The sequence below is a fragment of the Bufo bufo genome, chromosome 1 (genome assembly GCF_905171765.1).
Source record: "Bufo bufo chromosome 1, aBufBuf1.1, whole genome shotgun sequence".
Classification (NCBI taxonomy): domain Eukaryota; kingdom Metazoa; phylum Chordata; class Amphibia; order Anura; family Bufonidae; genus Bufo; species Bufo bufo.
The window spans coordinates 221,360,109-221,387,349 of NC_053389.1; the positions used below are offsets into that span (position 1 = coordinate 221,360,109).

At 42.5% G+C, this 27,241-nt stretch overlaps 1 protein-coding gene across 1 annotated transcript in view; it reads left to right on the top strand.

The window, feature by feature from the left end:
- LOC121000988 (solute carrier organic anion transporter family member 1C1-like) overlaps positions 1-27,241 on the top strand; it is a 238,257-nt gene that overhangs the window by 60,356 nt on the left and 150,660 nt on the right. Inside the window, exon 2 of the mRNA XM_040431879.1 lies at positions 11,487-11,617. Coding sequence (XP_040287813.1) covers positions 11,501-11,617 — 117 coding nt within the window. The 5' untranslated portion in view covers positions 11,487-11,500. The remainder of the gene's footprint in view (positions 1-11,486; positions 11,618-27,241) is intronic.

A 27,241-nucleotide genomic window follows, 5' to 3' on the forward strand; every position in this document is an offset into this window, starting at 1 on the left:
AATTTTTATTGTTTTACCCGAGGAGGGATGGACAAATGAATCACCTCGTAGCATAAGAGTGCAGTTGACACAATTATAACACAGGTAGCAACCTCGATGGGTAGAACCAAAGTATGTGTCACAAGTTACTTTAGAGGAACCTATATCAGATTTCACAAGTCTGTCACCCAAATTGCGATTTCTACGATATGAACACAGTGGTGGAGCTTTGATTTCTTCAATATTCCCAAAATTGCTGGTAAGTAATGGCAGAAATATGACCACTATTTGTATTGTAGTCTGACACAAAAGGAAGTCTCACTTTTGATTGTTTAGATCCAAGAGAACCTTTTAAAATCTCTTCTTTACTCAGGGATTAGATTTTTTCTAGATTTTCTGAAATCAGTTTCTTTGGGTACCCTCTTGTGCGAAATTTGGACCTCATCTCCTGTAGTCTAGTTTCCACTAAAGATGTGTCCCGGACAATCTTTTTAACCCGAAACATCTGGCTAAAAGGTAGGGACCTAATTATGGGTCTAGGGTGATGACTCTCATAGCGTAATAAAGTATTTTTGTCGGTTGGCTTTACATATAGGTCAGTACCCAGTCTCTGCTCACATATGCTTACCTGGGTTTACAAAAACAGTATTGTCTCACTTGAATAGGTCAAGGTAAACTTGACACTAGGATCAATAGTATTGAGGAATGTGTAGAACGCCATGAGGTCCTCCGTGGCGCTGACCCATATCAGGAAAATGTCGTCTATGTAATGCCACCACCCCAGTACATGCCTGAAGTGGTGGCTCACATAGATGAAAGACTCCTCAAGATGAAACATGTAAAGATTTGCATAGGTCGGCCCCACATTGGACCCCATCACGGTCCCCCATAATTGAAGAAAAAAGGGTGTGTGAGTATAAATCTCAACAAAGCAATTAAAAAATCTTTGCAGTCAGTGGTATACTGTGTCTTCAGTAGACTATGTTGTATCGCTTGAAGGCCCAGTTCATGCTCTATGGAAGTGTATAAGCTCACCACGCCAAAATAGCACCAAATGGAATTATTAAATTGTCTATCTTGGACAAGAAATCATTTGTGTCTCTTATATAAGATTTAGCAGATATAGCAAATGGACGTAAAATCTTGTCCAAGAAGACAGCAGTGTTACAAAAAAGAGAGCGTCTACCCAAGACTATAGGATGTCCTGGAGGAGAAATCTGTGACTTATGAATCTTTGGCAGAGTGTATAGTATAGGTGTAACAGGGTTTTCACAATACAAAGAGGCAAACAATTTATCATCAATAATACCTCCATCTCTGGTCTTATTCAGTATATCTTTTATCAGGAGCATAAATTTTGGATCATTATATATCCTTTCATACATTTTAGTATCTGCCAACTGAAGTCTAATCTCTTCCACATATGATCTGGTATCCATGACCACAACCCCACAACCTTTGTCAACCGACTTGATGGTGAGGCTGTGATTCGAAGCCAGATCCCCAAGTGCTTACATTTCCTCTGATGTCATATTTACAAATTCAAGTGGTTGGTTCAATGTATCCTGTTTGAGTTTCTCAATATAACGTATAACTGCAATACTAAAAGCCTCCATAACAGGATGATTTATTACAGGGGAAATATCACTTTTCAAAAATAAACCTGTGTCTTTCAAACATAGTTCACTTTTTTGAATAATTTCAGATTGTGGTCTATCCTGCTGCTCCTCAAACCAAATTTTTAACCTGATTAAGTAAAAGAATCTGTCAGGATCCATTTCTACATCAAACCACCTGGTTGTGGCTACGGGGCAATAGGACAGACCCTTATTTAACACATTCATCTGAGCAGCATCAAGGTCAACAGAGGAGATATTTCCCACTATGTCTTGTATCTTAAAGTCCTGCCTCTCTGTGCTTTCATGCTTTTCTCTTTTCCTCCATTTATGTTGTTTGCCCCCTCGGCGAGTTTTGCCGAGTCCGTGTCTATCCCTAAAAAAGCTGCTGATGCAGCAATGGAGCTTGAATCCTCCCTTGATGTAACAGTCTCTCTTGAGATGCGGCCTTGTGATTTCTTTAATGCAGATGGGGTTGTGGATCCATGCTTATCTCCCCCTGTCTTCCGATTTCTCCTTAGATCGCCTTGCCAGTTGTATACATAGCCAGTAGTATAATCGTCCATATCCCTCATCCATTTACGTCGTTTCTTGGTCTGTAGATCACTTTTGAATTTGTCTAAGTCGGAAATGCAGTTGGATATATAGGTCTCAAAGTCCTCAGTAGATAAAGCATTTCTCTATTTATCTTTGATGTCATCAATACTATCTTGTACCATTACATAGAAACATAGAATGTGTCGGCAGATAAGAACCATTTGGCCCATTTAGTCTGTACAATATACTGAATACTATGAATAGCCCATGGCCCTATCTTATATAAAGGATGGCTTTATGCCTATCCCATGCATGCTTAAACCCCTTCACTGTATTTGCAGCTACCACTTCTGCAGGAAGGCTATTCCATGCATCCACTACTCTCTCAGTAAAGTAATACTTCCTGATATTACTTTTAAACCTTTGCCCCTCTAATTTAAAACTATGTCCTCTTGTGGTAGTTTTTCTTCTTTTAAATATTCTCTCCTCTTTTACCTTGTTGATTCCCTTTTGGTAGGAATTCTACATTTAACAAGATAATATCAAACGCATATTTATTTGATATTTGGATGAATCTTGCACAAAAGTCAGTATTCCTCAAAAATAAATCTGGTCTTAAATGCCTCTTGGTATCCTGTGTGAATAATGGTATTCGCTCAAGGTAGCAAGATGTAATTCCAAGCTAATTAAACGTTTAAATTTATTTTCAAACTTCCTTTTGATGTCAGTAGTAGAAAGTGTAGATAAAAAAGTCACATCTCTTACCGCATTTTGTAGTATTCGTTCCTCATCCTCCAATGTGTAGGAAAAAACATCAGGATTAACACATCCATTTGTATGATCCATACTTCAGGTGCTCAGCTTTTTAGGGTCCAGTAAATAGAAAATAAAATAAAAAAGCAGCACACATTAATGGCGGGTGGAAATCCTTCCAAGGATCTGAGACCAAAGTCCCATGTAAATATATATGAAAAAACACAGCAGCACTCCAAAATTGTGATGAAAATAAGTGGATGGTTTAAATATTAACCCATCTAGCAGCAACGTTTCAGCTCTCTCAATGGACCATATGTGACTGCTCCATATGATTTTAAGGTTTTAATAATTTTTTAATCAGTATTCACTGTGCACAATTATGTAGGTTTATTGACAATTATGTATATGCAACACTAACATTACTTTAATAATCGTTGCACTTTATATTTATTATCATCACTGAATAATCATGACATTACGATATTTTTACAGATGAATTATGTTTTTTAATGTAATTTTCACGTTTATACATTGTTTTATTGATTAATCATGTAAATTTATTGTGTGTATATTGTTTTCACTAAATATATATGACACTGTGCACATGTTGACTCAGCTAGACAAATCCACTTATTTTCATCACAATTTTGGAGTGCTGCCGTCTTTTTTCATATACAGTGCCTTGCAAAAGTATTCACCCCCCTTGACTTTTTTTGTATTTTGGTGCCTCACAACCTGGAATTAACATGGATTGTTTGAGGATTTGCATCATATAATTTACAGAACATGCCCACAACTTTGAAGATGCTTGCTTTTTTTTATTGTGAAGCAAACAACAAATAGGACAAAATAACAGAAAAAGTCAATGTGCATAACTATTCACCCCCCTAAAGTCAATGCTTTGTAGAGCCACCTTTTGCGGCAATCACAGCTCCAAGTCGCTTTGGATAAGTCTCTATGAGCTTGCCACATCTTACCACTGGGATTTTTGCCCATTCCTCCTTGCAAAACTTCTCTAGATCCTTCAAGTTGGATGGTTTGCGCTTGTGAACAGCAATCTTTAAGACTGATCACAGATTTTCTATTGGATTGAGATCTGGGCTTTGACTAGGCCATTCCAACACATTTACATATTTCCCCATAAACCACTCAAGTGTTGTTTTAGCAGTGTGTTTGGGGTCATTGTCCTGCTGGAAGGTGAACCTTCGTCCTAGCCTCAAATCACGCACAGAATGGTACAGGTTTTGCTCAAGAATATCCCTGCATTTTGCACCATCCATCTTTCCCTCAACTCTGACCAGTTTCCCAGTCCCGGGTGTGATAAAAACCTCCCTACAGCATGATGCTGCCACAATCATGTTTCACTGTGGGGATGGTGTTCTTTGAGTGATGTGATGTGTTGGGTTTGCGCCAGACATGGCCGAAAAGTTCAATTTTAGTCTCATCAGACCAGAGCACCTTCCTCCATACATTTTGGGAGTCTCCCACATGCCTTTTCTCAAACTCACAACGTGCCTTTTTGTATTTTGCTGAAAGTAATGGCTTTCTTCTGGCCACTCTGCCATAAAGCCCAACTCTATGGAGCGTATGGCTTATTGTCGTCCTATGTACAGATACTCCAGTCTCTGCTGTGGAACTCTGCAGCTCCTCCAGGGTTACCTTAGGTCTCTGTGCTGCCTCTCCTTGCCCGTTCCGTGAGTTTTGGTGGGTGGCCGTCTCTTGGCAGGTTTGCTGTTGTGCCATGTTCTTTCCATTTGGTTATGATAGATTTGATGGTGCTCCTGGGGATCATGAAAGATTTGGATATTTTTTTATAACCTAACCCTGACTTGTACTTCTCAACAACATTGTCCCTTACTTGTTTGGACAGTTCCTTGGTCTTCATGGCAGTGTTTGGTTATTGATGCCTCTTGCTTAGGTGCAGCCTCTGGGGCCTTTCAAAAAAGGTGTGTATATTTAATGACAGATCATGTGACACTTAGATTGCACACAGGTGGACATCATTTCACTAATTATGTGACTTCTAAAGGTAATTGGTTGCACCAGAGCTTTTTTTGGGCTTCCTAAAAAAGGGGGTGAATATATATGCACATGCCAGTTTTCTGTTTTCTATTTCTAAACAATAGTTTTATTTATATATTTTTCTCATTTCACTTCACCAACTTAGACTATTGTGTTCTGATCCATCACATAAAATTCAAATTAACAAAACATTGAACTTAAGGCTGTAATGTAACAAAATACAAAAAAAGTCAAGGGGGGTGAATACTTTTGCAAGGCACTGTATATTTACAGGGGACTTTGGTCTCAGGTCCTTGGAAGGATTTGCACCTGCCATTATTGTGTGCTGCTTTTTTCTTTTCTTTTCTTTTCTATCCAAATATCGAATAAATATGTGTTAAAAATAAAAAGGCAATGGTACAAGCTAGTTTTGATGACATCAAAGATAAATTGAGAAATGCTTTATCTACTGAGGACTTTGAGACCTATATATCCAACTGCATTTCTAAGGAGAAATCGGAAGATAGGGGGTGATAAGCATGGATCCACAACCCCATCTGCATTAAAGAAATCACAAGGTCGCATCTCAAGAGAGACTGTTACATCAAGCGAGGATTCAAGCTCCATTGCTGCATCAGCGGCTTTTTTAGGGATAGACCCTGACTCGGCAGAACTCGCCGAGGGGGCAAACGACAACATAAATGGAGGAAAAGAGAAAAGCATTAAACCTCAGAGGGGCAGGACTTTGAGATGCAAGGCATAGTGGTAAATATCTCCTCTGTTGATCTTGATGCTGCTCAGATGTCTGTGTTAAATAAGAGTCTATCCTATTGCCCCGTAGCCATAACCAGGTGGTTTGATGTAGAAATGGATCTTCACAGATTCTTTCGCTTAATCAAGTTAAAAATTTGGTTTGAGGAGCAGCTAGACAAAGGCTCCATTGAGAGAGCTGAAACGTTGCTGCTAGATGGGTTAATAAACCATCCACTTATTTTTATCACAATTTTGGAGTGCTGCCGTCTTTTTTCATATATATTTACATGAGACTTTGGTCTCAGGTCCTTGGAAGGATTTGCACCCGCCATTAATGTGTGCTGCTTTTTTTTTTTTCTAACTAACTAACTAACTAACTAACTAACTAACTAACTATCTAATGTAATGACACAGGGAAGCAGAGAACACAGCAATAACACTGCTGTCTCTCTCAGATCTGCAAAATACTGCATACAAGGGCTACTGGGGAGGTTCTCATATAGTAAGGGGTAGGCAACTTTCCTATTGGTTTCTAGGGATGTTGCTAAGCTCAGACAAAGACATTGCAGCCTTCTCATTGTCCACATTCAAGAAGGGAGGTTACTGATGAAAAAAAAAATCTAGAATATTCGAAATTACGAATATATCACTATATTCTAAATATTTGCGAATTCTCAAAGTGCCGATATTTGCCTATTAATATTTGAATATTCGTGCCCAACACTACTGGGTAGGGGGATACTTCCTCTTTCTGTCCAGTGTTTGGGGTATGGACAGCTGAATGCTTCCATGGGACAGTGTGGAGATGCTTGGTGACGTGACGTGGTGGAGGTGGTAGTGTTGCTGCCACATCCTCTGTTTGTGGGGTGGCAGGTGCCACTTTCACTCCAGAGGGGGAGGAAGAGGCCGAGACCGAAGCAGAAGAGGGAACAGGAGAAGCCTGAGTTCATTTGTGGTTTTTGAGGTATGTACTCCACTGCAGCTCGTGCTTTGCATTTAGATGCCTGGTGATACAGGTGGTGCTCAGGTTTAGAACATTTATGCTTCGCTTCAGGCTCTGATTGCATAGCGTGCAAACCACTCGCGTATTGTCGTCAGCAGATTGTATGAAGAACTGCCAGACCAGGGAACTCCTTGGAGCTGGCTTTGGTGTGCTCAGTCCCTGGGTTCGGTGGGCAGTAGCAGGCATACTGGCTAGGAGACGGCCACTCTGCTTTTGCACCCTGCTCCCTCTTTTGCTGTGCGGCTGGCGCTGTGTGACCACAACCTCTTCCTCTGAACTGCACACGTCACTCGCATGACCTTGATTCCATGTGGGGTCTAGGACTTCATCATCCTCCACATATTCTTCCACCTACACTTCACCCCTGCCCTTCTTGCCGGTCTGCACACTGCAGAAAGCCATCATCTGAGATGTGCTGAAGTGGTCCTCCCATGTCCACATCCTGAAACATAAGTGGTTGGGCATCAGTGCACTTAATCTCTTCCACTTCTGGGGCAGGGCTCAGTGGATGGCCCAAGGAAACCCTGCCAGCAGAGTCATCAAAAAGCATAAGAGACTGCTGCATAACTTGGGGCTCAGACTGCTTGGCTGATTTGCAAGGGGGTGAGGTGAAAGACAGATGCCCATGGGCTGTAGGTGCCAACTCTGCGCTTTCAGCAGGGGATCGGGTGGGAGACAATGTGAAGGAACTGGACTCACTGTCAAAATGGGTATATGTCACCCACCGAACTAACAGACGGATTAGCTATATTAATTTCCCTGTTACGGATGCAGTGCAGGTGTACCTCACACAAAAAATGGGTATATGTCAACCACCGAACTAACAGACGGAATAACTATATTAATTTCCCTGTCACGGATGCAGTGCAGATGTACCTCACATCAAAAATGGGTATATGTCACCCATTGTACTAACAGATGGATTAACTATATTAATTTCCCTGTCACGGATGCAGTGCAGGTGTACCTCACACCAAAAATGGGTATATGTCACCCACCGAACAGACAGATTAACTTTTATATTTTTGTGTCAGGGGTACAAAGATGGTGCATTGCACCCACAAAAAAATCGCTATAGGTCACCCACAGAATTAACAGCCAGATTAATTATAATATTTCTGTGTCAGGGGTGCAAAAATGGTGCATTGCACCCACAAAATAAATTGCCAGATGAGATTCCTAACACTCTCCCTTACTTTAGCCGCCTGCTTCCTGTCCCTGCACTACTCAGAGCTGATGGGCAGTGCTACACGTGATCCAGCTTGTATAGAGGCTGGGTCACATGATGCACCGGCCAATCACAGCCATGCCATTACTAGGCATGGCTGTGACGGCTTCTAAGTGCCCACAGCTTAAAAGCTTGTTGATTGGCTGCCCTGCAGCCTTTCAACAAGCTTTATTAAATGCCCAAACACATAACTGGAACCCGAACTTTTGCTGCAAAGTTCGGGCCCGGGTACCCGAACTCGCAAAGTTCGGTACGGACCCCAACTTTGCAGTTCGGGTTTGCTCAACACTACCAGCTTCACAATGGCTGCCCTAGAAAAGATCATATTTCTCAACACCTCCCAAAAATTAGTTGTGGACACTATGCAGAGGTATCCCCCCCCCCCCCCCCCACTATACAAGTATTAACTCCTGAGGCTTTCAAGTGAGAGTTGGGGCTGTGATATGGCACCCAGCCCAACAGTGCAGCAAACATAAGCAGAATTTGTAGCCCGTATGGTGTCTTTAAAACACCCCGAGTGATCCGACTTAGGAATGAGTGATGGAATACAGACGGCAAAAAGGTAGCCTTTAAGATCAGCAAATAACCCAGGCTATACTGCATCCATTCCACTCCTCTCCCGAACTCGCCTTACATACATTTCCATTAAGCATCCTTTCATAGTCAAAAAGTAGTACAATATAAAAGAACATAATACAATGTAATGCAGATCAATGAGATCCCCCAACTCCCCCCTGCCCGTATGAACTCTAGAAACCCATTATGCAGTCTCAAAGTCCCGGAACATTTAACCGCACGCCAAACTCTATGCACAGTCCCAAAAATATACTTATCACCAAAGGAACCGGCATAGTCTCCCACACAAGCTGGCCCACATAGCTTCTTAACCTCCAAGCTGTCATCCATTTGAGGCTGCAGGTTCTACTGATGGAGCTGTAGATTCCAGCCATTGCACAACTGTGGTAGGTGTGTCAAAGAGATGAATTTCGCAGTTCGCTACTACTCGCAGCTTCGATGGGTATAGCATGGAATATGGCCGCTGGTGTTCTCTCAGGCGTTTCACCTCCACAAATTTTGCTCTTTTCTTCTGTACTGTACTTCTGCTGAAAAATCCTGCCATCAATTATTAAATCTGTGTGGTCTCTGGCTCTACGCAATATAGTGTCTATATCCTTGAAGAGCAGCAGCTTGATCAGAACTGGTCTTCGAGGGGCCCCCGGTGGTGGAGAGCAGAAGGGCACCCTGTGGGTTCTTTCAATAGCAAATAAATTAGGGAGAGTGTCCTTTCCAAATTTCGCAGTGAGCCACTGCTCAAAAAAGACCACGCATTTTGCCCTCTGCATTTTCAGGTATGCCCACAAGACATATATGATTTCTACGGAGCCTGTTTTACAGGTCATTGGCTTTGCTCAGCAAATAAGAAACATTGTGCACCACTTCTCCCACATCTTTTCTGAAATGAGGCACCTGTTCTTTCTGCAATGACCAGGGTACTACCATGGGTCCCTTAAAGTTAAAGAGTTTTTGGTTTGTCGTGACCTTGCATTTCAGCAACAGAAAATGGGGCCCCTCAAGTAGATGGTGTTGGTGATAGGTGGTACCCAGATGTAGAAATGCCAGAGTGGTGTAAAGGTAGCCTATAATGTCCCTTTAGGTGTTGTGGCTGTGCACGTGTCACTGTGCTCCTACCTGGATATCCTGGAACCCCAGGAGTAGTTGTCCGAATCAGTGCAAACAGGGGGAATAGTTGAGGGATTTGTAGAAATGATTAAGTCCAAACTTTGTATTAACGTTGAAGACAGCTTTAGTTGAATAAACTTGCATCAGAAAACAATCGTCCAACTTTATCTTGGTCACTTGGTCACTTTGGCATAAGTTTTGGCAGGCAAACACATTCTGCACTGCTACATCTGAATCTCTTTAGCTCTGCTATCAGGATTAAATAGAAACTTTTCTTTTCTGCTGAACTTAGCTTGGTAGTCTGACTCTGTCTTTATATTGATCTGTATCTTTGTCTTTATCCAGGGAACTTCTCCTCCTGGCTTCTGAAGCTTGCAGCTTGGGCCTCTATACCCAGCAGAGCTGAAGATGTGCTTTCCTGGCTTGCACACACCCTTCCCCTTGCAGGGGGTAGACTAGACACAACCTCCCCTGACTAAACTCCTCTAGAGAGGGGGCTAGAATGGAAGAAGGGTTCCATTGTAGCTAGCACAGCTCTTCCATAGGTGCCGCCATCTGCTGGTGAACCAGGTACATTACACTTAAATAGTTACAAAATCAGAAGTACAGATTCACATTATGCAGCACCTGGCAATAAATACACAGGATGACACAGAATCCACCGTAGGAGATAGTAGAGAGACACAAAAGGTGGTAATGCCACTTTTTGGCATTAAATTCCAAGCAGCTGACCCAGTCTTCTACCTCTTTAATTCTCTCAGAGACCTTCCTCAGATCTGTTCTAATAAAAGACATATTCTCTTGCAGGCTCCCCATTTGCGTGTTTAGGGAAAGAAGCGCTTTGCTGCAGTTAGTAACTGCAGTATAGACATCTTTAATGGTAGCAGGCTCATTTTGTGCCTTTGACTCTGCTGTGCTACATTCACTATCAGCTGCAGCCAGGTTAGGGGAGGCCTAACAGAGGAGTCCAGCCAGGGCACAGTACTTCCTTTCTGCAGCGCATCAGGATCAGATGGGGCACTTGTAGGAGCTACTCTAGCAAGTTGCTCCAGGCACGCTGCGACCTCCGGTGCATTCACCAGCGTGCCGCCGCCATCTTGCTTCGTCCACACTGCAGGCCCGCTCTCTATCCCCTCCTTGTCTTTCTTAGACTGGCGCGTCAAACTTTACTTTTTTTAGGCTGCCCAGTCTTTGGAACTCAGGGTCTCTCCTCAGGGGATCTTGTCACCCAGAAAACAGGTGGATGCAGGAGGATTAGGAGGATCGGAGTTCGAGAGAGCGAGGTACAGCGTCTGCTCACATTCCTGACTAGGCCACGCCCCACTTGCCAAAGAAATTTATCAGTTAGACCCTGACAAGCCAGCCTCTACGAAGCCCAGAGGTCATCCTGGAAAAATGGGAGTACTATCAGGATTTAAACCCAGAAACTCCTTTGTCCCAGGCAGTAGCTCATCTTACTGACCTACTGTCAATTCTGGTCAGCTCCTTTCCTGCCTGAATCTAATGAACAGGTTCTTGATAGTTTTGCCTTGATTTACTAATTAGCCTCTTGCTACCACTATTACCATTCATCTGTTACCGAACTTGGACTCTTATTTTATTACACCTTGCTTCAGTAAACTCCAGCCATCTTAATTGACACAGCCACTGAACTCCTAACTTGCTTTCCAGACCTTGATGATTCCACATATCAGTTGAGCAGTTGTGTTAATACTATTACAGGATGTGACTGAAGTATAAAACATGGCGTAAGCAGGATTGTTAGTGCAGCACTGGATGTGACTGGGGTATAAAACATAAAAGCAGAATAATTAATGCAACTGGAGTATAAGAATTAGTCTAACCATAGTATAGGTGCAACTGAGAGGATTGATATATTATGTTGCACTTGTTTTTACATGCTGATTATTACTTCATATTTATCGGTGTGTAGGATAATCGTGTAACATGGCGGTGGAGAAAGAAAGCAGTGAGCTCAACAATCTAAACATCAGCACAATCGTCCAGGATGAGACTGCCCCAGCCCTCCAGAAGAAGAAAGTGTCCTGCTGTGCATCACTAAAGGTAACACCATCATTTTCATGGCTGGTTATTACAGGGGGTGATAATAAAATAGAATACCCCTACTCACACCTGACCCTCTGAGGAATAAGACTTTACCCCTGGGTATGGCCTGAAGTTTGCAGGGGATAAGAGGATGAGGTCAGAGCCAGGTGAAGGGTAAACAGTTCAAAATTTTTATTTCTTGACTGAAAGGCACTATTTACTGAAAACTAATATATCAAAGGAGAAACATCAGGGGTGCCCCTATCCCCACTTATATTCAATCTAGCCCTATAACCAGGGGAGTGACATAGAAGTTTCAAACTTATACACAGGCATATCAGTAAGGGAATGGTACTGTGACGGTACTACTCTTTGCAGATGATCTTATCCTGTTCATTGATGATCTACTATTATACAGTAGCTCCCAAAATTACTTGACTTTATAACCCACCTCGGGACCACATCGGATTACTGGATGAATGTAGTGAAAATTGAGTTATTTAAATTGGCTTAACCAAAGGGACTCAGAGAATGGGCATCATTGGAATAGTTATAATCAACCGGTGTCTTCCCATATATCATATCTAGGGTTTAAAATGGGTGAAATACTAAAGGCATTATACTCGTTAAATTACAGTCCCCCACAATAGGGAAGCTAGGGAAGTTGGTAATTGACCTGTTATTCCGGGGAAGAGCATTCCAGAGAGTAGGTGCAGCTGGAGAAAAGTCCAGAACAGGGGTGGGGAACCTTTTTTGCTGCCGAGGGCCATTTGGATATTTGTAACATCGTTTGAGGGCCATACAAAATTCTCAACTTAAAAATTTGACGGCTATATTTGGTCAAACATATAAGTGACTTAGGGGTAAGTTACAGAAATTGCACTTCAATGAAAAAAATCTAGAGCGCTGTATTTTTGCAGCACAAAAATGGTGCCTGCACTATATATTACAAATAGTGCAGGTGCCATTTTGACCACATATAGCAGTCTAATTTTTAAGTTGAGAGTGTTATGTATTTAGTTCTTTATTTGGCATTAATGGCAGCCAAGCTAAACCCAGAGTGGTCCAGAGAGGTGATTATCCAGCTTTCACTCTCCCTGCTACTGTCCCTGCCTATTTCTTCGCAACTGTCCCTGCCTTTGTCCCTTTCTCAGCCTCAGATCTGACCCCCACCTACATCAGCCTCAAATCAGCCTCCTATCAGACCCTCCAGCCTCAGATCACACCCCCATCAGACCTCCCAACCTCCAATCAGACCCCTATCAGACCCTCCCTAGCCTCATATTAGACCCCATCAGACCCCCCAGCCTCAGATCAGACCTCAAATATCCCCCCCAACCTCAGATCAGACCCCTATAAAACCCCTGCCTCAGATCAGGCACCCCATCCTCAGATCAGCCCCATCAGACCCCCCAGCCTCAGATCAGACCCCCAATAGCCCCCCAACCTTAGATCAGACCCCTATTAGACCCACAGCCTCAGATCAGACCCCCCAGTCTAAAATCAGCCCCCATCAGATCCCCCCAGCCTCAGATCAGACCCCCCAATAGGCCCTTCCAGCCTCAGATCAGACCCCTATCAGACCCCCCCAGCCTCAAATCAGCCCCATCAGACCCCCTCAGCCTAAGGTAAGCCCCCATTAGACCCCCCCAGCTTAAGATCAGACCCAGATCAGCCCCTCCCCACCCTCAGATCAGACCCACATCAGGTCATAGCGTGCGTCTACGTGCACAACGTTCTGACACTGTACGTGTCAGGACACAGCTTGGGGACAGAAGAAGACCAGGGAAGGTGAGTAAAGCTAGCAATGCGCTGTTCTCACCTTACTGTGCCTCCTGCATGCTAATAACCGCTTCCATAAAGGAAGCGGTCATTAGCATTTTTACCTGGCAGGGGGCTGGGGACCACATGAAATGGTCCCACAGGCTGGAGGTTCCCCTGGTCTAGAAGTTGAGAGTGAGAGGCACAAATTATGTAGGATCTTAGATCACTGGCAGAACGGAAAGCACATGTAGAGAGGTAGACGGAAATGAGAGAGAAGATATATAGAGGTGCCGCACTGTGGAGAGCTTTGTGGGCTAGGGTCAGTAGTTTGAACTGTATTCTGAGCAACCAATGAAGTGACTGGCATCAGTGTAGTGGGTGGAAAGATAGATGCACCTGGCTGCAGCATTTAGGACAGACTGAAGTGGGAAGAGTTTAGTGAGCTGAAGACCAATTAGTAATATATTACAGTAGTCAAGATAAGAATAAATCAAAGCAACAAGAGTTTGGGCCATTTCCACCATAAGAAAAAGGTGGATTCTGGAGATGTTCTTGTGGTGCAGATGACAAGAGTGTGCAAGTGATTGGATATGGGGAACAAAGGAAAGATTTGAATCAAACATGACCTCAAGACAGAGGGCGTGCTTTCCAGGAGTTATGATAGTACCACAGACTGAAATTGAAATATCAAGTTTAGGTGAGTTAGTAGATAAAGGAAAGACAAGAAGTTCAAAGAGGTTCAGTTTTAGATACAGAGAGGACATGATATTAGAGACATAAATTTATTCCAGAAATGTCCTACAACCAGGACGCTTTTCGGCAAACATGCCTTCCTCAACAAATACATCTTAATAAAAATGCAGAGTATATATATATATATATATATATATATATATATATATACAGTATATAAAAGAAAATGTACCGCCTACAAGGACGTCCAATGACCTCAGATCGAAGGTGGAACAATCAAGATGGTATTCAATTAAACTATAATGAGAATGTGTTGGGAGAGAGCATACAAAAAAAACAATAAAGAAATGACAAACAAAAAGAAAAACAGTAGTGAATTCTACCTTACACAGTCTCAATCATTGTTATATATGAGTATCAACTCAAGATTCTTTACTAAGTAGTTGAAGTCTAGAAAAAATATATACAAATAAACATGTAGTTAATAATATCATAAAGGCATCTCACAGGAATACCTATTGTCACGGAAGGTGTTACAGAAAACTAGAAGACACAAATGAAGATCCGAGTGACTTGATCCAAAACGAAGGAACCAAAGGGTAACCCTGCAACAGCCCTAGCTCTCTCCCTTACTGCTCAGCCTATGCAAGAATCTATATGGTAGATAATTGCATACCCTCGTTCCTCGACTGTATGAAACCTGAACACGCTATAATAGTGAGGGGACACGACCATCGGCTCCCTACACTTAATACGAAGGGAGTCAGGGTCACCTATGATCAATCAAACAGGAAAACATAGATAAATGAACAGACTTATCTGTAGAAGCATCAGTTGTAGCATCCAACATGCACACACTCCAGGAAGTTGTATAAACCGCAAAGTGATGCAGTATGAGAGGGGATTTAAAGGGATGCAATCAGTGCAACTAGATGACAGCTGAGAGAGGGAAACTAGATGACAAAACGAAAGCAAAACAAAAGAATCTCAAGCAGGAGGTTCTGAAGTACGTCTGTCAGAGCTTCTCAGATGTCTGGCGGTCACACCTATAAGTGCATGATTTCATAGTCCCTATTGAGACCTTTTGGATGTAATGTACCCAATGTGTGAATCCAATAAGCTTCTCTATGTAGTAAGAGCTTTTTTACATCACCCCCTCTACATCACCCCCTCTCCTCGGTCTTTTGATCTGTTCTAAGACCTGAAATCTTGCATTGTCAAAGTGGTTAGGATTAGAATGGGTAGCATCAGATTATTTGTCCTAATGGTAGATTTATGTTTGTTGATACGATCCCTAACTGTCTGCATTTTCTCCCCTATGTACAATAGGCCACACAGACATTTTATCAGGTAAATTACATTCGCTGAATCACATGTGAAAAAACCTTTCACCTCAAATGCACATCCTGTATGAGGATGATGAAATACAGGGCCTTTAATTATATGTGAGCACTGGAGACAATGCAGACAGGGGAAAGTACCTTTACGTGGTGTGGACAGTACTTTCTGACGTGAGATCTGACTCTTGCTACCCAGGTCAGCGTGGACCAATTTGTCTCTATAATTCTGGTTCCTCTTATTACATATCAACGGTGGATTTTTAAATTCTTTTAATTGAGGATATGCCTTCTCCAATAAGTGCCAATGTTTGCGGATTGAATTGTCAAAGCCTGTATTGTAGGGTTGGTATTTGTGTATAAACGCTATTCTGGATGATTTATTCTCTGTATCAGAATCTGCATTTCTCACTAATCTTTCTTTGGCTTCCTCCAAGATGGATACAGGATATCCCCTTTCTTCAAATCTCTCCGTCATTTCATCAAGCCTTATGTTCCTTATCTCCGGGTCAGTGACTATGTTCTTCACCCTCTGGTATTGTGATTTAGGTATGGCCCTCTTCAAAGATGGCGGATGGGAACTAGTATAATGTAAGATACTGTTTCTATCAGTTCCCTTCCTATAGAGATCAGTATATAAATGGCCCTGTTGGTCCTTGTTCACTCTGGTATCTAAAAAAACTCACTACGTTTTTTATTGTAGACCAATGTAAATTGTAAACCTGTGCAGGCTGTATTCAGATGATTAATGAAGAGCGATAGGGTCTCCTGTGACCCCGCCCATATGCAAAAAATGTCATCAATGAATCTTTTCCATACAAGGACATTGTCCCTGTATAATTCAGTGTTATATACGTGGGTTTCTTCAAAAGACAACATAAACGCATTTGCATAGGGCATGGCCACATTCGACCACATCGCGGTCCCGCGTTTCTGCAGGAAAAAACGGTCTTCAAACATAAAATAATTCTCAAATAAGACTAGATGTAATAACCGCAGAAAAAACTCCTGTTCAATTGCTGTATAATCACTATTCCTCAACAGAGCAGATACTGCCTGAATGCCTTCTTTATGATTGATGGAAGTCTATAAGCTTACTACATCTATGGTAACCAAAAAACTTTCAAGAGGAACTGAGTCAAGATCAGCTATTATCTCAAGAAAATAAGGCGTATCCAGCAAGAAGGATCGCGTATTTTTCACCAAAGGAGTAAGTATTTTCTCTAGGACAATAGCTAAGGGAGACAAGATAGATCCCACAGAGGCTACAATCGGGCATCCTGGAGGATCAATTAGGGTTTTATGCACCTTGGGCAATATATATAATACCGGGGTCACCGGAGACTGGTTTACCAAAAATGTATGCACTTGTTCATCTATAACGCCCAAGGTGACATAATGGCCCATGGTCCTCACAATTGTTTCTTTGATATGAAAAACTGGGTCGCCATTTAAGGGCTCATACGTCTCAACATCAGATAATTGGCGCATGACCTCACCCACATATTTTGTCTTATCCATCAAAACTATTGAGCCCCCTTTATTGGCGTGTTTAACCATTAAGCTGTTGTCCTGCATCAAAGTCTGAAACGCTTGCTTCTCATTTGTTGTCACATTATGTCTCATACGCAACTCTCCCCTTTTAATAGAGTCCAGACATTCCTGTACCTCTTTTGTGACTAGCTCTATATATGTCTCTGCTGGATGGTAGATTTTTGGAGGCATAAACATACACTCACCTAAAGAATTATTAGGAACACCTGTTCTATTTCTCATTAATGCAATTATCTAGTCAACCAATCACATGGCAGTTGCTTCAATGCATTTAGGGGGGTGGTCCTGGTCAAGACAATCTCCTGAACTCCAAACTGAATGTCAGAATGGGAAAGAAAGGTGATTTAAGCAATTTTGAGCGTGTCATGGTTGTTGGTGCCAGACGGGCTGGTCTGAGTATTTCACAATCTGCTCAGTTACTGGGATTTTCACACACAACCATTTCTAGGGTTTACAAAGAATGGTGTGAAAAGGGAAAAACATCCAGTATGCGGCAGTCCTGTGGGCGAAAATGCCTTGTGGATGCTAGAGGTCAGAGGAGAATGGGCCGACAGATTCAAGCTGATAGAAGAGCAACGTTGACTGAAATAACCACTTGTTACAACCGAGGTATGCAGCAAAGCATTTGTGAAGCCACAACACGCACAACCTTGAGGCAGATGGGCTACAACAGCAGAAGACCCCACCGGGTACCACTTATCGCCACTACAAATAGGAAAAAGAGGCTACAATTTGCACGAGCTCACCAAAATTGGACTGTTGAAGACTGGAAAAATGTTGCCTGGTCTGATGAGTCTCGATTTCTGTTGAGACATTCAAATGGTAGAGTCCGAATTTGGCGTAAACAGAATGAGAACATGTATCATCCTCTGATGGCTACTTCCAGCAGGATCTCAACCCAATAGAGCATCTTTGGGATGTGGTGGAACGGGAGCTTCGTGCCCTGGATGTGCATCCCTCAAATCTCCATCAACTGCAAGATGCTATCCTATCAATATGGGCCAACATTTCTAAAGAATGCTATCAGCACCTTGTTGAATCAATGATGCCACGTAGAATTAAGGCAGTTCTGAAGGCAAAAGGGGGTCCAACACCGTATTAGTATGGTGTTCCTAATAATTCTTTAGGTGAGGGTAGATTTATTCTTCAAGCCCAAATCGGCTAGACGCAAGTTAGTGCGTTCTCCAGCACTATTCATATGATGCGGATCCCTTGCAGGCTCAGAAAAATGTGCTTTCAGCCTTATCTTATGGAAGAACTGATGTAAGTCAATGTCAAATTGAAAGCTATCAAAACTTGCAGTTGGGCTAAAGGATAAACCTTTCTGCAAGGCTGTGACCTGATCAGGGTCCAGTCATCGAGATGATAAATTAATTACCAAGGAAGGGCTATTACCTGTGACCAAGTCTGGATGGTCTGATTCAGCCCTGTCCCCGATGTTACGCCGGTGCTTGCGGCCCGCTCGCCTCCTCCACGAGGACGCCGGCCGCCTCCTCGAAAAAAAGTGCGGGACATCTGGGGACCGGCTGATTCGTTGCCAGAGCTTGAGGTATGCGATCCTGATCTCGCAAATTTTCTGAATCCCATCCTTGGTCGAAAGGACGTATCTTGCCATTTGTAGACCTTATTCAGATGGTAATCTTCGCTATCTTGCAAGAACTTTGATCTTTTCTTATCCTCCGTACTTTTCTTGTATGTGGCGATGTGTAAATCCACAGTTTTTTTTTAATTTGCTTAATTCTTCCCAAGTCAGGGAATCTCGCAGCTGCTGCTCAGTGCTAGTAATCTGTTCCTTAATCTCGGATACCGCTTTTTGTATGTGTTTTATTGTCAACAGCATCAGATCATATGAACATTTATTAATTATTCTTTCAAAGTCCTTGCAATAATCCACATGGTCAGGGAAAAAGTTAGGACATAGATGTACTCTAAGATCCCTCGGGATCCTGCTGACTTTATGATACTCTGCTAACGAAGTTACATGTAATTCATATGAGGTAAGCCTTCTCAACTCTTTCTCCGAGTACCGTTTTTTATATTCACTTGTAGGGATGTTGAGAAAATCCGGTACAGATGTCACTTGTGATAAAATCCGCTCGGCATCCGCATTATCAAAACTTAGAGTAGAAGCCGCAGCACTCATCTAGATAGAGCAGTGCACGTACCACAAAAATAAGGTAAATGGTAAAGCTGGTCAGCACTTACTCGATGCACGCTGCACGGAAGAAGGAGAAATCTCCACAATCAATTGATAATCAATAAATCCCAGCAGCTGTGTCTTTGCGATATAAATTTATTCCAGAAATGTCCTACAACCAGGACGCGTTTCGGCAAACATGCCTTCATCGACAAATACATCTTAATAAAAATGCAGTGTATATATACAGTACAGACCAAAAGTTTGGACACACCTTCTCATTCAAAGAGTTTTCTTTATTTTTATGACTATGAAGGCATCAAAACTATGAATTAACACATGTGGAATTATATACATAACAAACAAGTGTGAAACAACTGAAAATATGTCATATTCTAGGTTCTTCAAAGTAGCCACCTTTTGCTTTGATTACTGCTTTTCACACTCTTGGCATTCTGTTGATGAGCTTCAAGAGGTAGTCCCAATGCTAATAAATCGCTAGTCCTATGCTTGGGTATTCCCCGGGCAACCAAATGCCATCTAATGATGGATTCCCCATTCAATTGGTCCTCTCCCAATATCACATACTTAGGGGTCAAAATTAGCCCAGAAATAACGTAACTCTTTTCTCTTAACTATATCCCCCTAAAAAAATCTATTATTGAATCTATTGACAATTTGGCCCGATCCAACCCAACACTGTCTTGGTTTGGTCGAAAAAACCTTCTCTCTTCCCTAATACTTCCCAGACTCACCTATTTGCAGCAAGTTCTCCCCATTTCTGTCCCCAAACATTATTACAACACGATTATGAAAAAATTCAGGTCTTTCATTTGGAGTGGAAAGAAAGCGAGACTCTCTTCTGCTCTCCTCACCAAGCCTAGGCACGCTGGGGGAATAGGCTTACCGAGCCCCGAGTTGTATGGGAAGGCCATTCTTCTCTCACGTTCAATAGCTTGGTTAAGCGCCTCTCCATCTTCTGATGTGGTCCAGATAGAACTAGACATACTGAACAGACCAGCTAGAGCACTACTCTTGGGCCAAGAGACGGTCTTTTCTGGCCATATGTCTCATTACCCAATTATCAGGGCCACATTGGAAGCATGGAAGTGGTTATCTTCCACACATTGTTCCATCCCATTTCCTTCGCCCACCCTGTCTGTAACAGATGTACTAAACACGGCCCCTTCCATATTAAGAGACTCTACTTCAATAAGGCTGATGTCTTCTTCAACTCCAATAATCTCTTTAGCTCTCCCTACTGGAATATGGATGGACTTAAGAGACACGAACGCTCTGCTCAACCCTCACCCACGAGATTTTATTTCAGTTGCTTACCTTAGGGCCTACCTAAAACAACACATTAAAGTAGGAGATCTCCTTCGCCCCCTGGTTTGGCTGGAAGCTCTGATTTCCTTACAAACATTACCCAGAAAACGTATCTCACGGATATACAGCAAACTGCGTCTACCTCCTATGGTGGCTAAGCCATCCTTTGTTGTGCAATGGGAAATAGATCTAAATATCACAATTCCTTATGAATCCCTACCTAAATTACTAGAATCCCCCCATGGTGCCTCCCGCTGTGTCAGAATCCAGGAAAACAGCTACAAAATTCTTACAAGATGGTATAATACGCCAGATAAGATATCGAGATATGCTAAATCTGCTTCTGACACGTGCTGGAGGTGCCTTGGAGAGAGAGGAACCTTCCTCCATATTTGGTGGACCTGCCCTCTTATCCAGAAATGGTGGTGTGAAGTCTTCTCTATTGCTAACGATGTTTGTGGTACATCGATCCAGCCTTCCCCGCAAACTGCCCTCCTATTATTCTCTCAAGAAAAGGTGAATGCCAAAACACCATTTGTATTTACGCAGATGATTTTAGCGGCTCACCTTCAACTCCCTAAATTTTGGCTGCAGCCTGCTGTTCCAACTCTAGACCAATGGATTCAAGAAATTGATCAGATCCATAGGTTTGAGGAATTATCTTCTTGGGAATCTCGCACACATTTGACTTTCCTCAAAAAATGGTATCTGTGGTCTAAATACAGATGCCCTAAATCTTAGCTTACCTTCTTGAAATCTAAATTAACTGGAACACTTTTGTAACTACTTAACACAAGCATCTATCACGCCATATGCCCCGCTCTGATGACTTTTACATTCCAAACAATAGAATAAAACACCTCTCCACATGGTCTCATCGCTCTCTTTAGTCCTTAGTTTCTTAGTCTCGTAAATACCTCATCTATTGAAAATCTTTCTCAAAGCCGCTAGAGATTGACTTATATCCTAACTCATATATTGTGCAATATACTGGTATCTAATTTGTATTCACTCTGAACTTAATATTACTCTGGCGTGGCCTGCGAGCCTATACCTTGATACTCTATTATTTCCTGTTATACTGTGAAATTTATAATAAAAAATAAAAATAAAAAAAAAAGAGGTAGTCCCCTGAAATGGTCTTCCAACAGTCTTGAAGGAGTCCCAGAGATTCTTAGCACTTGTTGGCCCTTTTGCCTTCACTCTGCGGTCCAGCTCACCCCAAACCATCTCGATTGGGTTCAGGTCCGGTGACTGTGGAGGCCAGGTCATCTGGCGCAGCACCCCATCACTCTCCTTCATGGTCAAATAGCCCTTACTTTCAAAGTTTTCCCAATTTTTCAGCTGACTGACTGACCTTAATTTCTTAAAGTAATGATGGCCACTCGTTTTTCTTTACTTAGCTGCTTTTTTCTTGCTATAATACAAATTCTAACAGTCTATTCAGTAGGACTATCAGCTGTGTATCCACCTGACTTCTCCTCAACGCAACTGATGGTCCCAACCCCATTTATAAGGCAAGAAATCCCACTTATTAAACCTGACAGGGCACACCTGTGAAGTGAAAACCATTTCTATCTCTTGAAGCTCATCAAGAGAATGCCAAGAGTGTGCAAAGCAGTAATCAAAGCAAAAGGTGGCTACTTTGAAGAACCTAGAATATGACATATTTTCAGTTGTTTCACACTTGTTTGTTATGTATATAATACCACATGTGTTAATTCATGGTTTTGATGCCTTCAGTGTGAATCTACAATTTTCATAGTCATAAAAAAATAAAGAAAACTCTTTGAATGAGGTGTGTCCAAACTTTTGGTCTGTACTGTATATATATATATATATAAGAAAATGTACCACCTACAAGGACATCCAATCACCTCAGATCGAGGGTGGAACAATCAAGATGGTATTCAATTAAACTGTAATGAGAACATGTTGGGAGAGAGCATACAAAAAAAAACCAATAAAGAAATGACAAAGAAAAAGAAAAACAGTAGTGAATTCTACCTTACACAGTCTCAATCATTGTTATATATTAGTATCAACTCAAGATTCTTCACTAAGTAGTTGAAGTCTAAAAAAAATATATACAAATAAACATGTAGTTAATAATCAAAGAAAAGATTGTGAGGACCATGGGCCATTATGTTACCTTGGGCGTTATAGATGAACAAATGCATACATTTTTGGTAAACCAGTCTCCAGTGACCCCGGTATTATATATATTGCCCAAGGTGCATAAGACTCTAATTGATCCTCCAGGATGCCCGATTGTGGCCTCTGTGGGATCCATCTTGTCTCCCTTAGCTATTGTCCTAGAGAAAATACTTACCCCTTTGGTGAAAAATACGCGATCCTTCTTGCTGGATACGCCTCATTTTCTTGAGATAATAGCTGATCTGGACTCAGTTCCTCTTGAAAGTTTTTTGGTTACCATAGATGTAGTAAGCTTATACACTGCGTGCAGAATTATTAGGCAAATTAGTATTTTGACCACATCATCCTCTTTATGCATGTTGTCTTACTCCAAGCTGTATAGGCTCGAAAGCCTACTACCAATTAAGCATATTAGGTGATCTGCAACTCTGTAATGAGAAGGGGTGTGGTCTAATGACATCAACACCCTATATTAGGTGTACATAATTATTAGGCAACTTCCTTTCCTTTGGCAAAATGGGTCAAAAGAAGGACTTGACAGGCTCAGAAAAGTCAAAAATAGTGAGATATCTTGCAGAGGGATGCAGCACTCTTAAAATTGCAAAGCTTCTGAAGCGTGATCATCGAACAATCAAGCGTTTCATTCAAAATAGTCAACAGGGTCGCAAGAAGTGTGTGGAAAAACCAAGGCGCAAAATAACTGCCCATGAACTGAGAAAAGTCAAGCGTGCAGCTGCCAAGATGCCACTTGCCACCAGTTTGGCCATATTTCAGAGCTGCAACATCACTGGAGTGCCCAAAAGCACAAGGTGTGCAATACTCAGAGACATGGCCAAGGTAAGAAAGGCTGAAAGACGACCACCACTGAACAAGACACACAAGCTGAAACGTCAAGACTGGGCCAAGAAATATCTCAAGACTGATTTTTCTAAGGTTTTATGGACTGATGAAATGAGAGTGAGTCTTGATGGGCCAGATGGATGGGCCCGTGGCTGGATTGGTAAAGGGCAGAGAGCTCCAGTCCGACTCAGACGCCAGCAAGGTGGAGGTGGAGTACTGGTTTGGGCTGGTATCATCAAAGATGAGCTTGTGGGGCCTTTTCGGGTTGAGGATGGAGTCAAGCACAACTCCCAGTCCTACTTCCAGTTTCTGGAAGACACCTTCTTCAAGCAGTGGTACAGGAAGAAGTCTGCATCCTTCAAGAAAAACATGATTTTCATGCAGGAAAATGCTCCATCACACGCGTCCAAGTACTCCACAGCGTGGCTGGCAAGAAAGGGTATAAAAGAAGAAAATCTAATGACATGGCCTCCTTGTTCACCTGATCTGAACCTCATTGAGAACCTGTGGTCCATCATCAAATGTGAGATTTACAAGGAGGGAAAACAGTACACCTCTCTGAACAGTGTCTGGGAGGCTGTGGTTGCTGCTGCACGCAATGTTGATGGTGAACAGATCAAAACACTGACAGAATCCATGGATGGCAGGCTTTTGCGTGTCCTTGCAAAGAAAGGTGGCTATATTGGTCACTGATTTGTTTTTGTTTTGTTTTTGAATGTCAGAAATGTATATTTGTGAATGTTGAGATGTTATATTGGTTTCACTGGTAAAAATAAATAATTGAAATGGGTATATATTTGTTTTTTGTTAAGTTGCCTAATAATTATGCACAGTAATAGTCACCTGCACACACAGATATCCCCCTAAAATAGCTAAAACTAAAAACAAACTAAAAACTACTTCCAAAAATATTCAGCTTTGATATTAATGAGTTTTTTGGGTTCATTGAGAACATGGTTGTTGTTCAATAATAAAATTAATCCTCAAAAATACAACTTGCCTAATAATTCTGCACTCCCTGTATACTTCCATCAATCATGAAGAAGGCATTCAGGCAGTATCTGCTCTGTTGAGGAATAGTGATTATACAGCAATTGAACAGGAGTTTTTTTCTGCGGTTATTACATCTAGTCTTATTTGAGAATTGATTTATGTTTGAAGACCGTTTTTTCCTGCAGAAACGTGGAACCGCGATGGGGTCGAACGTGGCCCCGCCCTATGCAAATACTTTTATGTCGTCTTTTGAAGAAACCCACGTATATAACACTGAATTATACAGAGACCATGTCCTTGTATGGAAAAGATTCATTGACAACATTTTTTGCATATGGGCGGGGTCACAGGAGACCCTATCGCTCTTTATTGATCATCTGAATACAGCCTGCGCAGGTTTACAATTTACATTTACGTTTTTTAGATACCAGAGTGATCAAGGACCAACAGGGCCATTTATATACTGATCTCATTACATTATACTAGTTCCCATCCGCCATCTTTGAAGAGGGCCATACCTAAATCACAATACCAGAGGGTGAAGAAAATAGTCACTGACCCGGAGATAAGGAACATAAGGCTTGATGAAATGACGAAGAGATTTGAAGAAAGGGGATATCCTGTATCCATCTTGGAGGAAGCCAAAGAAAGATTAGTGAGAAATGCAGATTCTGATACAGAGAATAAATCATCCAGAATAGCGTTTATACACAAATACCAACCCTACAATACAGGCTTTGATAATTCAATCCGCAAACATTGGCACTTATTGGAGAAGGCATATCCTCAAGTAAAAGAATTAAAAAATCCACCGTTGATATGTAATAAGAGGAACCAGAATTATAGAGACAAATTGGTCCACGCTGACCTGGGTAGCAAGAGTCCGATCTCATGTCAGAAAGTACTGTCCACACCACGTAAAGGTACTTTCCCCTGTCTGCATTGTCTCCAGTGCTCACATATAATTAAATGCCCTGTATTTCATCATCCTCATACAGCACATGCATTTGAGGCGAAAGGTTTTCTCACATGTGAATCAGTGAATGTAATTTACCTGATAAAATGTCCGTGTGGCCTATTGTACATAGGAGAGACAATTCAGACAGTTAGGGATCGTATCAACAAACATAAATCCACCATTAGGACAAAGAATCTGATGCTACCCATTCTAATCCTAACCACTTTGACAAATGCAAACAAACTACAGCCCAACTAAGATTTCAGGTCTTAGAACAGATCAAAAGACCGAGGAGAGGGGGTGATGTAAAAAAGCTCCTACTAAGTAGAGAAGCTTATTGGATTCACACATTTGGTACATTACATCCAAAAGGTCTCAATAGGGACTATGAAATCATGCACCTATAGGTATTCCTGTGAGATGCCTTTATGATATTATTAACTACCGTATTTTTTGCCCTATAAGAAGGTTTTTGAGGAGGAAAATAAGAAAAAATATATTTTTAACCAAAAGGTGTGCTTTTGGTGGGTTTTGAACTAATGATGGTCTGTGCATGACACTACTATGGGGGATCTGTGGATGGCACTGTTATGGGGGGATCTGTGGGTGGCACTGTTATGGGGGGATCTGTGGGTGGCACTGTTATGGGGGATCTGTGGATGGCACTGTTATGGGGGGATCTGTGGATGGCACTGTTATGGGGGGATCTGAGCTGGGCACTGTTATGGGGGGATCTGAGGGAGGCACTGTTATGGGGGGGATCTGAGGGGGGCACTTTTATGGGGGTGATCTGTGGATGGCACTGTTATGGGGGGGTGATCTGTGGATGGCACTGTTATGGGGGGTGATCTGTGGATGGCACTGTTATGGGGGGTGATCTGTGGATGGCACTGTTATTGGGGGTGATCTGTGGATGGCACTGTTATGGGGGGGGTGATCTGTGGATGGCACTGTTATGGGGGGGTGATCTGTGGATGGCACTTTTATGGGGAGGTGATCTGTGGATGGCACTGTTATGGAGGGGGATCTGTGGGTGGCACTGTTATGGGGGGGGATCTGTGGATGGCACTGCTATATATGTGTCACCCACAGATCCCCCCCCCATAACAGTGCCATCCACAGATCCCCCCCCCATAACAGTGCCATCCACAGATCACCCCCCTATAACAGTGCCATCCACAGATCTCCCCCATAACAGTGCCATCCACATATCCCCCACCCCATAATAGTGGCATCCACAGATGCCCTAATATACCGGAGCTAAACCTGTGGGAGGGGCCGGTGTCATGCAAATGCGGCGGGGCCGGTGCGGTCACTGTACTCCGGCCCAACCGCTCACTCACTGCTTTATTGCCTAAACATTTTATAATAATAGCTTTCATTGAAGTTCCGATCCCCAGCCCCATCTGTACTACTTACTAAATGTCCTGTAGCAGGCAGAGCAGGGCGGCTGGCCGGCCGTAACTCACTGATGTCACGTGCCTGCGCCGCCTACTTTATGAATGAAGTAGGCGGCGCAGGCACATGACGTCAGTGAGTTACGGTCGCCCGCCCGCCCTGCTTTGCCTGCTACAGGACATTTAGTAAGTAGTACAGAGGGTGCTGGGGATCGGAACTTCAATGAAAGCTTTTATTATAAAAGGTTTAGGCATTAAGGAAGTGAGTGAGCGGTGGGGCCGGAGTACAGTGACCGCACTGGCCCCACCGCATTTGCATGACACCGGCCCCTCCTCCCTCCCCCGTCCAGCTGATACATCGCAGTCTGCGATGCTGCAGCATCGCAGACTGCGATGTAAAATGGCAGCATTCACCCCATAAGACGCAGGGGCATTTTCCCCCCACTTTTGAGGGGAAAAAAGTGCGTCTTATGGGGCGAAAAA